This window comes from Serinus canaria, unplaced genomic scaffold (genome assembly GCF_022539315.1).
Source record: "Serinus canaria isolate serCan28SL12 unplaced genomic scaffold, serCan2020 HiC_scaffold_85, whole genome shotgun sequence".
NCBI classification, from domain to species: domain Eukaryota; kingdom Metazoa; phylum Chordata; class Aves; order Passeriformes; family Fringillidae; genus Serinus; species Serinus canaria.
The window spans coordinates 1-14,718 of record NW_026108199.1 but is presented as its reverse complement, the minus strand read 5'-3'; the positions used below and the strand labels follow the sequence as shown (position 1 = coordinate 14,718).

The following is a 14,718-nucleotide window of genomic DNA, read 5'->3' as shown; positions in this document are numbered from 1 at the left end:
CCCAGGTACAATGGAGCGAGTCTGTGGCTCCACTTGCAGCTCAGTGCGTTGGTGACACCGCGTGGCCAGCGCTGGAAATTGTAATGGTTTCCTGCCCGTGTCCCGTTCTGACCTTGGAGTCCATTTAACCAGATCTGGTTAAAACTGTTTTCATCTCTTTGCAAGCAGTGATCCCTCTTCTGCTTTCCCCACGTCCCGTGCAAGTGGAACCAGAGAACCGAAACAATCAGGGAACTTGTGTGGGGAGAGAGGCTCTTGAAAGAGTGAAAGAATTTCTGTCTTCCCCACTGTGGGGGATGGATAAATAGGAGACAGCCTGTGAGTTTGTGATGTTTTAAGAGTGGTAACATAAGAAGCTGTGATGCTGTGGTAAATAAGTATATGGTGGAGAGAATAATCCAAATTTCATCTTTTTGGTCAGTGCCAGTTACAAGAAATGTCTGTCTCAATAAGTTAAATCCAGAGATCTGATGCTGAGAACTGTCTTGAGGCACCTCTGAATTCTGTTTATCCACATGAGTTTGTTTAGGGAGAAATAATTTGCTAACTCTTTTTCCTAGGAGTTCAGTTCTATACCTCTGGGATTATTTTAATTTCTCTTTCTTTCAGTTATTATGTCCTACTGGTAGAACATATGGGGCTGACATAATGCCTACTTGCATGTTCATTTTCTCTGTTCTCTCCTACTTTTCTATGTGTCCATCTTTACTGATCTGGGTGTTTACAATTTATTATGTTTTCCAAGTTCATATCTTTGACAGAAACTATTTCAGGACCCAAGAGTGAAAAACTTCCCTCATGGTTGTGCGAGAGAAGAGCAGCCTAGCGCATGAAGAGAACACAGACACTTTTTAAGGTTGGTACTGAATCGTATCACTTGGACCTACTTCACAGACAGTGCTATTCAAGTTCTACTCTTGTCTTTGCTTGTGGCAGCTTGATTTATTGTTCTGTCTTGGGAGACAGAAACCAAATGCAAAGGCAAGGAGATAATATTTCTTTCTGTGGCATTTTCTTGTGTCCCACCCAGGTTGAGCTGCGAGGGGCAGTGGAAGAGGCTGTGAAGGAGACCCCGGAGTACCGCTGCACGCAGTCCCAGCAGTTTTCTGCTCTGCACAACGAGAGTCTGCAGCTGAAGGCACACCTTGACGGGGCCGCACGCTGCTCCACGGCACCCGTGCCACACACCAGCACCAGGTGGAGCTGATGGAGGTAACACCTCTGCTCCCCCAGCCTGGGAGCTCTGCGTGCCCCCAGCCATCACTGCTGGCTCTGTGTGCCTCTGCAAATGCTCAGGAAATAGGCGCTGCTGGCAATAACTCAGGCTCTGGTGGTACCTGATATTGATGAGGTGAGACATACTCCAGGTTCAAAGCACCGAGTTCTGTTTCCTTTTTGCTCCTCAGAGGGATGAGGTCAGCCTTCACAAGAAGCTACGCACTGAGGTGATTCAGCTGGAGGACACCCTGGCACAAGTCCACAAAGAGTATGAGATGTTGAGGATAGAGTTTGAACCGACCCTTGCTGCCAGTGAGCAAGCAGGTATGGTGTTGTCTGCTGTGCCTAAAAACAAACACCACCTACCCACTAATGCCCATTAGGGGCTACAGTGCACGGGGATGCATGGGTTGATTCTTTGTTACTGTTAAATACTTGTTCTGGCAGGTCTCCTCATCTCAACAAACAAAGCTCTTCACCTGTTTTATCGGGAGGCCAGTTCCATGTTATCTGACTTCTTTCATAAGATGCTGCATAATAGATATATTTTGCTAACAATTTGGGTTATGACAGGGTATTTTGCATTATTAAAAATTACTTGTGGGGGGAAGATTCATTTCCAAGTTGGTAAGGACAATCTAGGTAGCAAAGCAATATTTCTTAAATTTCATCAGAGGAAATAAATGACTTCTGAAGTAGCATTTAAATCCGATTTTTTTTGTAACAGGCCACATTTCCCTAGGATCATGGGTATAAAAAGAATGTTAAATGGGAACTTAAGGATTGTGAATTTGCAAGGACTTATGGTTGCGTATAAAACTGGCATGACTTTCCTTCTGCAAATATTTTGTGTTGCTCTGTTACGTAACAAAATGGTGATGGTCTTATTTTGTTCTTTGTCTATGTCACTTAGCTTGTTTCCAAATCCATGAAAGTCCTCAAGAAGGCTGACAGAAATGTGGTTTGTTGCAGAGGTGTTTCTGTTTTTGCAGGCCCCATCATCGGGAGATGCGTCACCTCAGCAGCAGCCTCCAGAATCACAACCACCAGCTGAAGGGAGAGGTGCTGAGATACAAGCGCAAACTGAGAGAGGCCCAGTCTGACCTGAGCAAAGTAACACAGCAGGAGATGCCAGAGAAGAGTGGGAAAGTGCTTAGGAGAAGGGGGGATGCTGTCACCCTTGCAAGGAGCACCAACCTTTCTGATACGCTGTGCAGGATGCAGTGAAATTTTCTGTGGAGCTCTGCACTCTGCTGCTTCCTTTGACCAAACGAATGCTCCTCCTTTGTAGCTGTGTGGTGCTCCATGAAAAGGCGGCATGGAAGCATGGATCTGGGAAGACAAGGGAGAAGGGGGTGAGGGAGACTCCTGGCTAAGAACTTAAACATTTGTTTTCTGGGTCATCTCTCTTGCTGTTCCGGGCCAGATCCGCTCTCGCAGTGGCAGTGCTCTCCTCCAGTCCCAGTCCAGCACTGAAGACACAAAGGAGGAACCTGCAGAGATCAAGCAGGAGCCTGATGATCCTTCTGCCCAAGGGACTGTTCCCAAGGCTGCTTCTGAAGGTGTTAGGGAGATGAAGGCAAGGCGAGATGAAGAGGAATGGGAGCGGGAGAGACGGGAAAGGGAGAGGGAGCGAGAAAATGGAAAGGAGAAGGAGAGAGAACGAGAAAAAGAGAAAGAGAAGGAAAATGAACGAGAGTGGGAAAAGCAGAAGCAGAAGGAATCTGAGAAGGAGAGAGAGTCCAAAGAGAAGGAGAAAGAGAAGCATGAAGATGGAAGAAAGAAGGAGGCTGAAGTGATCCAGCAGCTGAAGGCTGAGCTCAAGTAAGAGTTTCTGTTTCTCCCTTTCCTGTGGGAGCAGTGCCCAAGCCTGGGGTATTCACGTGGTCTTGCTTTTACGGGATCATCATGACTGGAGTTTGGAACGAAGAGAGTTTCTTGACTCCCTCTGTATCTGATTGTGATATGGTCAGTGCAGTAGTCTAAAGCATGAATTACCAAAGCAGATACTTCATGGTGTGGGTCAAGTAATGCTGATTTGTTTCTGTCATAACAATAGCATAGAAGTTCACAGCAGCAGGTTATTAATAGAGGACACAGCAGTTCCCGCTTGTGGGTGGTTCCCAAAGCAGAGGATGATAGTTTGTAGCTTATTGTGAGGGCACCTATTTCATCTCCAGCTCACTTCTTGCATTTCAACCCATGTGTCTGAACATGTTTTATTTCCAGCCTGTATTCAGCTGCTGTTTTATATTACCAGGATAAGATGACCCAAGGATAACTCCATATCCATGTGGGAGATTAGAGAATATTGCCAGACTGGGGTGCTGGCTGTGTAACAGTGGCTTTGCTGCTGTGTTCTCACTGTGGTCTGTCTCCCTCCCTTTCTCCAGGAAAGCTCTGGAGAGCCAGGAGGAAAGGAAACTGTTGCTAGGCATGTATTGCTCTGCCCCCAAAGAGCAGAGAGACAAAGTGCAGCTCATGGCAGCTGAGAAGGCAAAAGCTGAGGTATTTCTGATTTCCCTTCTTTTTTTCTTTTTTTGGGGTACTTAAACTTCTTTTCAGGTACTCTGCAGCAGAACTGTGTCGTTTCTCTCCTCAGAACTGAGGATTGTTTGTCTTCTGAGCTTTGTCACTTAGATATTGGAATGGTCTGGGGATAAACAGGGCTAGTTGCTAGTGCAGGCACACTCACACAACAGTCTCTAGGTTCATAAGCACAGACCCATTTGCAGATCCCTTCAGTTCCAGCATGTCCCTCTCTTTGGGACCCCTGTGGTTCCAAGCCCCTCTTGCCTTCTTCACAAGCAGGTCTCACCTATAGGCAGCACTTCCTCTGTGCAGCACACAGACGTAGGGTAAAGAGTTAGATTACATGGCAATACTTAGGAAAATGTGTAATGAAAAGATACAAGGAGATAGGACAGGACAGGCTGTGATGATCGTGGGCAAGGCTGAGCCAGACAAATGTGTACTGACTGCCCATATTTCCCATGGGACTGGCTCCTTTTATATCCTTCTCTGTCAAACCCCAATTTATTCATCCTTGGTCTCCAAGGATCAAAGTCCCAGCTGATCTTCCTGGAGGTGCTTCCTGTAATTTCTTGGAAGCTGTTGTGACTGGAGAGGTTTGCTTCCTCTCTTTGTGTTTGTTTTGTCAGGTTTGTGTCTCTGTATGTTTTATGTTGGGTTTTCTCCTTCTCCCACACTCAGATAACCTTGATGGAGTAAACATTTTTACACTCCTGTGTGCTCTCATCAGTTAGTGTGACTGACCAGGTTTCAATCTCATCACTGCCTCCCTTACCACTTGTCTGCCAAATTTGTATCTCTGTATGCTTTATTTTACCTCCTCCTTTTCCTGTTATCTCCTCCTTGTATGGAAGAAAGTCCTTGACCAGATGGCCTTAAAGGAGCAGATGCTCTCTGAGCCCGTATCCATACATGTACAATTGCAGGAGACTGATGTTCCTACTCTGATAAATGATGCTGTGAAAATTTTAAAGGTGTGGAAGTCAAGATCTTGGGCCTGCAGCCCATCTCAATGGTACATCTGCCTGTACTACTCTGTCAAAACAACCTGGGGTTTTTTGCCATGCTTTGAAGGCAGTCCTGAGTATTTCAGAGAATTTTGGAGAAAACAGGCTCTGAACAATGCTCAGGGCATATCCTTGTGTTTAGTGTTGCTTCTGGTTGGTTCTTGTAGCTTGAAGAACTGAGGCAGAGGGTGAAAGAATTGGAGGACAAGGAAAAAAAGGAGAGTAAGAAGATGGCTGATGAGGATGCCCTCCGCAAGATCTGAGCAGTGGAAGAACAGACTTGAATATTTACAGAAGAAACTTGCCATGGCTAAGCAGGTGAGAAATTCCTGATGGGTTCTCTTTTGGCTGGGGCAACTGGAGAAGCTGCCTTCAGGTTGCATCCAGGAAGAGAGAAGGAATTTAAATCTGTGTGGGCCAGAGATGGGAGCTTGGTGCTGGTTTACCAAAGGGGAAGAAAACTGAGCAAGCAAAAGAACCACCAGCAAAATAACCCCCTCCACCCTCAGCTCTGAGCTATTAGAGGCAGGCCATGGTGGGAAACGTTTGATAACAATTAAACATTAAATAAACAGTTAAACATGTGGCCTTGGTGAAGCACACAGAGGAGAATTGGCTTTATCAGCCATTAGGGAAAGAGATTACAATTTCTTTTTAAGAATGATTACCTCCTCAGTTCATCTGGTGAATATGTTTGTGTGGAAGTGGTACATACCTTCTGCTAAAAAAGGCTCAATCCAATGAGAGAGCAGGACCCCCTCAGCAGGGTAGAGTCAAGGCAATGAATTGACATGTACTTTCTTAGACTTTGGATTCTTGTTATTGTAGAACAGAACTGCTCTACCTTGTCAATGCTGAAGTGGCCAAGGTGAGTTGAAGAAGCTTGGCAGCCTGTTAGTGGGAAGCTGTTGAGCTGTCCACATGTAGAATTTTTGGCCTGGTGTATCTGACAGCTGTTCAGCTGCTGGGAATTGGGTGTTGGTTTCTGCCCAGCTCTGGCAACGACTGTGTCAAACCTGATTCTGCCAGACAAGTGACAGGTGACCATCTTTTCTCTGCACCCTCAGAGTATCTCTGCTGTCATGCAGACTTGTAGGGAATACATTTTTCTGGTTGTTGGGATAATGGTATTCCCTGACACCAAGAATCTTCCTCCATCTTCGCTAGCTTTGGTGTCTCTGAATAAAATGTTCAGGCTCACTCTAGGGGGTCCAGGGCACAGTTTGGCCAGAGCCTGCGATGCTTTTGCAGGAGGAAGAGGCCCTGCTGTTGGAAATGGATGTCACAGGCCAAGCCTTTGAAAACATGCAAGAGCAGAACATCCTGATGCAGCCGCTGCGGGAGAAGGATGATGCCAACTTCCAGCTGATGTCAGAATGTATCAAGTCCAACCAGATCCATAAGCTGCTGAAAGAGGAAAAGGAGGAGCTGGCAGACCAAGTTTTGACACTGAAAACACAGGTAATAGGGAAAAATGAGAGAGGACAAGAGAGCTGGTGGGGAGACGGAGGTGTGGGTTATCTGTTTTGCGCAGCTGCACACAACCGTTTGTTCTCTCCCCCACTGAGGGAAAGGGGAAAGAAGCAGAAAGGACAAAGTGAGAAAACTGGTGGGCTGAATAAAGGCAGTTGAACAGTTAAAGCAGAGATGTCCATACAAGCAAAACAAAAAATTAATTAATTGGTTATTTGCTGGGGCAGGCAGGAGTTGAGCCATCTCCAGGAAGGCAGAGCTTCATCAGGCCTTACTGTTATTTAATAAATGCTGCAGCTCTGAACATCCTCCCACTGCCTCCTTTCCACCAGCTGTTATTGCTGAGCACAGCACTGTAGGGTATGGAACACCCCTTGGGCCAGCTGGATCAGCTGTCCTGGCTGTGTGGCATCCCAGCTGCTTGGGCCCCCTGAGCCTACCTGCTGGTGGGCAGCATGAGACACAGAAGGTCTTGTGGTGTAAGTACTGCTCAGCAGCAGCTAAAACTGTGCTGAGTTTCTGACAGGGTTTTGCTTCAAAATGCAAAACATAGCAGCATGGGAGCTGCTCCGAAGAGAATTAACTGTCCTCACTAGAATCAGTCCAGGATGGAGTGTTCCTCTCACCAGCCTGGGAATGCATCAGGATTCAAAGGGGCCTGTCATTGTAGGGAACTGAGGCTTCTGTATGAGCATTACAATGTCCTACGGGTTCACTGCTATGGAGAGCAGATGGGTGAGGAAAAGTGGGAAGTCCTTTTCCTGTTGTGTGTGTGTCTGTGTGTCTGAGGGTGTGTGTGTGTGTGTGTGTGTGTGTCTGGGCGTGTGTGTGTCTGTGTGTGTGTCTGTGTGTCTGTGTGTGTGTCTGTGTGTGTGTCTGTGTGTGTCTGTGTGTGTGTCTGTGTGTGTGTCTGTGTGTGTCTGTGTGTGTGTCTGTGTGTGTGTGTGTGTGTCTGTGTGTGTGTCTGTGTGTGTCTGTGTGTGTGTCTGTGTGTGTCTGTGTGTGTGTCTGTGTGTGTGTCTGTGTGTGTCTGTGTGTGTGTCTGTGTGTGTGTCTGTGTGTGTCTGTGTGTGTGTCTGTGTGTGTGTCTGTGTGCCTGTGTGTGTCCGCCCCAAGTACAACGTGGCTTTCGGGGCCAACAAGTTCCACAGGATCTACATTGGCTGAGGCCCCCTCAGAGCCCCCGCTGGTGCCGAGCCAGCCTCCCTCCCTCCCTCCTTTCCCTCCCTCCCTCCCTCCCTGCGCTTCTGCTGCCTGGGCTGCAGTGTCTCCTGGGAGAAGCCTTCAGGGTCTCGAAAGAAACACGCTCTGGATCTCGCTTCCTTTCTTGGCCCCGTCCTTTGGTCTTGCCCTCGGTTTTTGTGTGTTCCTTGTGCCTGAGAGGAAGTTTCCCATCCCTCGCTTTCACACTGCCAAGGTGGGAGCATGCAGCTGAAGTGCTGCCTAGGTGGGATAGAAGCTGAGCTGCAGCAGAGATCAGTGAGAGCTTCATTTGAGGGCTCTGCTAATTAAATCCCATCAAGGAATGGCACAGCTCCTGGGAGGGAAGAGTTTCCCAATTAACAGGCCCCATAGAGGCCAAGGAACTGAATCTGTAGACTCAGTGGAGCAACTCCTTAGGTACCTGTGTGTCTTCCTGAGCCAGGGCAAGAACCCCTGAGGGCTGGTGCACTAGGAAAGCCTTGCCCAAACAAACACATCTAAATATCCAGAAGAGGAGAAAGGAGAGATCTTGGAGACCCTTAGAAAATAGCATTCCACTGAGGAGCCCTGGTTGATATGCTCACCTTTCCCTAGGCTGAGGCATTGCTGTCATTGTCCTTCTCAGAAAAGGACTTTTAGTGGCTCCTTTGCTGCAGCTTTACCACAAAGATTAACCTTGTTATGTACAAATTCCTACTGAAGATCTTGTTTGGTTTATTTTTCTGGTTCTCCTGCCTCTGTGACTGTTTGTTCTCCCATCCTTTGTCCAGTTCTTGGAAACGTTTCTCACGAGCTTTCAACTGCAGTAGAGACACATGATTTCTTCCTTCCTCTCCTTTCAAAATATGCTCAGCTAGAGCAACTTTTGTCCCTTTGGCTGTATCCCCAGCTTATTCCTGACATAACAGGAGGGCCAGGATGCTGCATTTTGTCACGGCTGCTGGGAATTTTGGCAGGGATGTCATGTGGCTTGGGGTTTCAGTGCTCCCTGACCTGGAGGCTGCATTTGAAGGCTGCTCCTCAAATCAAAAGGGGAAGTTGTTGATTTGTGACATTTCTTCCTAGGTTGCAGTGTTTTCCCTGTAAACCTAACTTGCATGGAAGGTGCACCTGGCAGAGGTTTGTCTCATGGGTGTCCCTTCCCTGAAGCAAGGAATCTCCTGCCTTCCTCCATTCCCTCCCTGCAGGAAATACCAGGTACAAAGTGAAAGGAATTCATCACAGGCTCTTACACTATTCATGATCATGGTGAAAACATTCAGAATGAGTAAATATTCATTCAATATGAGTAAAGCCTTGTAAATGATGAGGAATCCTGAAAAGTCAGAAGGAACACGGCATCCTGCTTTTCCAAGGGGAACCTGGGCTGCTGAGAGCTCCTGCCACGGTGTAAGAGCTGTTAGAAGGAATGAGAGTAGAACCCGCTCCCCTTCCCCTGGAAGTTGCTCCTGGGATTACAGGTTCTGGCATTAAGTTGGCTAAAAAATGGTGTGGTACTGCTGCTGGTAGATTTTGGGGTACAAATGCTTATTCATCTCAACAAGGACCTGGCTCAGGAACAAACTGTCTGCATCTTCAAACAGCTTTGCTACAGCAGCAAGAGTTCCTTTCACATCGGTGAGCAGCAGCCTGAACTGAACAGCCCCAGCAGAGCTGCAGAGCCCCTCTGTCCATCCCCAGTCTCTCTTGCATCACCTCTCTACTGAAATTGAACTCAAGTGTGCACACTGCCCGGGTTGGATTCCCTCTGCTCCTGGTAGGAAATGGATGCTTAAAACAATCTGCATTAGTTTCACAGAAAAGCTTTTGGAAACTCCTGTCCTCCCTTAGCAAGAAAAATGTGTTGGTTTTCTTCTAAAGTAATAGCCTATTTCAAGCTCATTGCTGAAATAACTGAGTTTCTCTGTGCTTTTAATTAAACCACTGAGAAACAGAATGTATGGAAATAATTAAACTTTATCAGGACTAGTAAGTATTGGGGCAAAAAAGTGAAGTGGTGATGGTATTCTTTATGAAAACATTCTCTAAATTCAGTGTCTTGGGCAAGAAAGAAGAGCCTTGTCTCCAGTCTCCCGTGCAGCTTCTGCCACAGCAGATCCTCCCCTGTGCCACAGTCTGCAGGCACTGGTGTGCCTGTGGTACTCCCCTTCCCACAGAAGCCCACAGCAATCCCCTGTGCCCAGGGGATCAGGCTGGGGCAGTGGCTGAACAAGAAAATAATGTGCCAAAATATGTCTCTGTTGGGCAGCAGTCACTTGGGTCTTTTCTGTAAAGGCACAGCTGGTGGTGCAGTAATTCAGAGCAATCCCTGTTCTGCTTCTGACATGGGAAAAGCTCCTCAGACAACCACCAGAAATAACACTTGCTTAACAGTAGTTATTAGCTGGTTGACATGTTTCCTTTTCTATTTTGCTTTTGAATGAAGTCAGATTAGTTGAAGGATTTGGTGTTTTAATCTTTGAAGCACATTTTGTTTAAGGTATGATTAACATTTTCAGTCTGGGCTCATGTATGTAGAGACAAGGACATAAAAGCCTTGATAAAAATACTTATAAAATTGGACTGAAGTACTTCTTTCCTAGTGTTTTAATGAAAAGAACAATCCTCATCTGTTCTAAACTAGTGGTGTTGGAGGTTGTGAAATACCAGATGCTACACAAAGAAAAAGCTCTTTCTAGAAATCTGATTATCTAAAGGGGAGAGGGAGGGGAAGGGAAGGCAACAGAAGTAATCAAGAACACCCCGGGCAACCCCTGCAGGTGACTGCAGATACAGGGAGGGTAAAAATTACTTTGGTGATTGATCTGGGAGACCACAGTTAAGAGGCAGCGTTACAAACCTTCTTTTTCTCCATAATATGGGATGTGTTGAGAAGTGGTTTTTAAAAATAGGTAGAAACCCTATTTAAAAAACACAGTCAGTTGGGTTGATGCAGTGTTTATTCAGATGCTGAACAGCTTAGCCTTCCTTCCCCTCATCACCCAGAAGGGAGAGAGCTCCATTGAGTACATTGCCTCTGAAACCACAATTCTCATTCTTCATCCACAGGGTGGTTTTGGTGACTCCTTTTGGTTTTGATGGGACCTTGGTATTGGAATAAATCCTGGTCCAGAGCCCCTTTAGTCGCCTCATCTGTGAGAGAGGACCTTATTGTCATCTTAAGACAGAGCATATTAAGGGAGTAGTTTCACACTAGCAAATATTTTGCTTTTTGAGGTAAATACTGATTTACCATAGTGCCCCCTCTCCCTTCTCATCCTTGTCTTTTGCCACTGTGAATCCATCCCTTCACCTGTCAGTGCAGTGTTTGCACGGCTTCTCCCTGGGAGGGGCTGGAAGCCCAGCCTAGGCTCACAGGCAGACAGAAGTGATGGTTTGGGTTTGGCCAAGGTATTTTAAGCTGGGTGAGTTCCTTCACCACAGCCTCAGAGCAGCCACACCTCCATTTGTGCTGACAGAGCTGAGGGAATGGTGCGTGGTGGGTTTGCCACCAGGAATTTGTCTTGTGAGCCTGTGCCAGGAGGGAAGGGACTGCCAGCACAGAACGGCACCTGCCATAAAGAGGCATCCGTGAGGAGCCTTCACATGGACAGAGACTAGACCCACACAGAACACAAGAAAAATGTACCAACAAAGGGACATAGCCAATAAACAGGTTAAACCTTTTTTTTGGTATCTTTTTCTCTTTTTTTTTTTTTTTAATTAATGCACAGAAAGGGCAAAAAAAGTGAAACCTCACTGTACTGTCAAGTGGAGAAACGAGGAACTCTCATTGGGATGTTCCTTGTCTCTCCAGTCCCTTGGGAATGGCTGGTGTTTTTCAGGAGAAGAAGAAACTTGCTGTGAAAGGAGGAGAACTCAGGAGGGTGGCAGGGGTGGTGGGCTGCTGCAATTCTGCTCTCCTGAAGCGCTTATTGCCTGGTTTATTTTTGTACCCCTTTCTGGCATTACAAAAGTGTGTTACAAATTTTACAGAGGAAGGGGAGAAAGGAAGAAAAGGGGAAGGGCACAGATATGCTGGCCTAGGGCTCTGCAGTTCTGTTTGTCCGTGCATACTCTTCCAGCTCTGATTTCCTGTCCATGGCAAGTTGCAGCTCCTGCTTGATGATTTTGATCTGCTTCTCCAGCTCTGTCAGCTCCTGCAGCACCGAGGTCCTCGCAGTGTTGAGAGACTCTGCTTTCCCGTTGGTGGTTGAGGAAGGCGGAGTCTCTCTCCTCCCCTGTGGCAGGGGGATGTCCTGGTGCTGATGGATTGTCACCTCATTTTGCCCCTCATCGGTGCAGATGTATTTTTTTCGGTGGCAGTTGCCCAGGTTGGCTGTGTTCCACACCGCATGCTGGCTGTTCCCCACATGGGCCCTGAACAGAGAGAGGAGAGTTAACACCACATCAGAGCCTGTTCTTGTCTGTGTGCACACCTCCACTCTGAGCCGTCCTACTGGAAAAATATAAGGCTGCTGTTGCATGTTACATAGAAATATTATTCCTTTATCCCTGAAATTATGTTTTCTTGCAAAGCACAAATCATGAATTTAAATGATCAAATTTTTGTGATTTAACCATAGCAGAGGCTAGAATAGAACCCTGAATGTAATTTTTCCCAAAACTTTTTTTCAGTAATAAAAATACTCAGCTGCAGCTCAGGAAAATCTGAGTCCTTCAAAGCCTCTGAAAGATTTTGTGGTTGCAATGTGCAAGTTTATTACAGTGTTAGTCCTTTCCGTGTTACTAGTCTGTCCTGACTTGGGCATTTGCTCTCACGGAGAAGGAAAGAGACTCCCTAGAGCTGCTGTGGAGAGCTGAAGGGGGAAGCTTTGTCCCTTAGTCTGGAAGTCTTGTTGGGGAGCTGCTTGTGCTCTGGGGGACGGACACCAATGATGTTTATCCAGCCCTGCAGGTTCATTGCTGAGCTTCCTGACACACCACAGAGACTTTGGGTCGTCCTGTTGGGGCACAAATTTCTGTCTGGGGAATTTTTGAAATACTTCAATTATTCTTTTTTTTCCTGCTTTCCTCCAGAAATAGTGTCATGATCTAATGCTTCCAGAGAATCTTTTCCTTCTTGTTGGGGAACCTCCTTTTGCTGCCCTCCATAAGATGAGGCCAATTCCCAGGGTTCCTTCCCAAACTGCGGTGTAGCCCATGGTCTCCACTCTCCAGCTGGAACAGAAGGAAGCACAGAGGTTGCTGTTGTGGGAGAGGAGCTTCTCTTTCCTGCCTGCTTTTCCTTTGGGACATGTTGGTGTGTGCTCCTTTGATAAAGGCAGGTTTAAACTCTGAAGCAGTTGTGTTCCAAACTGCTCCCTCCTCAAGCTCTTCTTTGGGTATCCTTGGAGAAAAGGCCTCTTGGTGGGAGCTCCCCGTGGGCAGGTTAAGGAAGGAGGTTGATATTTCAGGGTTGTGACTGCTGAAAGCACTTGGTTTAAGGGGTGGATACTTTTCTCACCTGCCTGCAGTAAAGGAACTTGGAAAGAGAAAATTTTGTTCAAGGAGGTGGCGACTGGGGGTGTTTTCCAAGAGATGGGCTGGCAGAGGGAAGAGGCTGGAGGGGAGGTTTCAGGCAGGAGCAGCAGCCCCTGCCTGGATCATGCTCCAGAGAGCTCAGGGAATCCCAGTAGGGATGTGTATGTAGAGTTGTTGATTTTTGTGCAGATCAGCTCTATTCTCCTATTTCAAAATAAAAGATGGGAAGACTCCAAGTCTGGGCAGTTGATTTTAACCAATGCCAGACCACAGTTAGCACTCCAGTTTCACCGAGTCAATAAAACCATTTCAAATTGGGCTACTGGTGCTGAGCAGCTTTTGTAGTTTTGGTGACCATAAGAAACCCAACAGATTTTCCTCCATGAGGATACCAGCAGTAGCATGACGCCAATTTCTCCCACCTCTTTTCTGTATCTTTGGTGCTTTTAAGAGTTCCTCAGGGCCCAGAAGGAATGCAAGCACGTGTGATAATGTAAGTGATTTGAGAGCTCTGTCTTGTGCTGATGCCTCAGGTTAAGCTTTTATGTTTTTCAGATTCTGTTCTGCTTTAGTGTGTAAGTCTAGGCTTCATATTAGGGGATTGTAAACTCTCTTCACAGAATAGGTAGATAAAATAATTCCTTCTCCAGCTGGGGACCAAGGAAAGCTGATCCAGACCTCAGGCACAAGAGCACAAACAACGGTGGGTGGACTGAAGAGAGGAAACAAGAAGGATGGGACTTCATGGGCTAAAGCTGTAATTGAACAATTAGCTCCAATATGCTAATGGACCAAAACCTATAAAAGTATGAGACCCCATGACCTGTGGTCCATTTTTGTGGCCATTTTGGGTTGTGCTGCCCAAAGTGGATCTGTTGGAGGCCTCTTAATAAATACCTACTTTATTCTTTAGCTCCGTCTAATCTCTGATCTAGGTCAGCCTTCACAAGGCATCACTCACTTGCCACATGGGTGTTCATGACAAGCTGGACATCCCACTCGTGGCTCTGCCGAGTTAAATTCATCCCAATTCAGTGCAAACAGCAGCCTTGAGATGCTGAGAAGAGCAAGCACAGTGGGTGGGTGTGCATGCACACACCTGAGGGATGACTGCTGTGTGGGCAGAAGGTTTTGGACTGCTGTACATCTTCAGTCTCCCAAGTTGGAAGATTATTTGCATGGATCGTTTTCTAAGCCATTGCCTGGGGGGCTTATGCACCATCTCCCCCTGTTCCACCCAACAAGGAGGGTGCAGCAGGAGGAAACATTTCGCAGCCCTCATGGCCTCTCCTGCTGCTCACAGATCGAAAGCCAGGAGTGGCTGTGTGCAAGAAGGTTCCATACATGGTGTTCTTTGATAAGCTGAAGGAATGAACAGAGGAGATCAATTGCAGGTATTTTAAGACACTTGTGTGTAGAAAGGCAGCCTAGGAGCTTAGAGATGCTTATTCATTTATATTTGCTGCCTTTAGCAGAGGAATATCAAAGAAACACAAAATACATTGACATCTGTAGGTTTCAGTCAGGCCAAACATCCAGTAGCATTCTGAAAAACCTTCTGTATTCTATACTCTGTGCCTGACTTTCTCTGTAGAAAAGCAGTGCTGCTTTTTGTGTCCTTACAAAGTGCGCCAGGAGGGTTGAGCTGCTGAGCACGTGCACAGTTCCATGCAATGCCTTGTGCTCCTGGAAGCTGAACATGCCATGTCTCCTCTGCAGAAGACACAGGCTATGAAAACAAGGACAAGTTGTTACCTACTTTTTTTTTCCCTCAGGACTTGTAGGACACAATATTTTTTCAAAGGACTGCATTTGCCTCTCC

The 14,718-nt window shown here is 46.7% G+C and overlaps 1 protein-coding gene across 1 annotated transcript; it reads left to right on the top strand.

Annotated features, from left to right (window-relative positions):
* Positions 1-1,030: 1,030 nt before the first annotated feature.
* LOC127059083 (E3 ubiquitin-protein ligase BRE1A-like) lies at positions 1,031-6,457 on the top strand (the record flags this gene model as incomplete). The annotated part of the gene is given in 7 exon segments (XM_050987656.1): positions 1,031-1,197; positions 2,211-2,331; positions 2,645-3,042; positions 3,612-3,726; positions 4,925-5,035; positions 5,037-5,075; positions 6,009-6,457. Coding segments are annotated over 7 exon segments (1,332 nt in total), but the record flags the coding sequence as incomplete, so codon positions are not given.
* Positions 6,458-14,718: the final 8,261 nt, after the last annotated feature.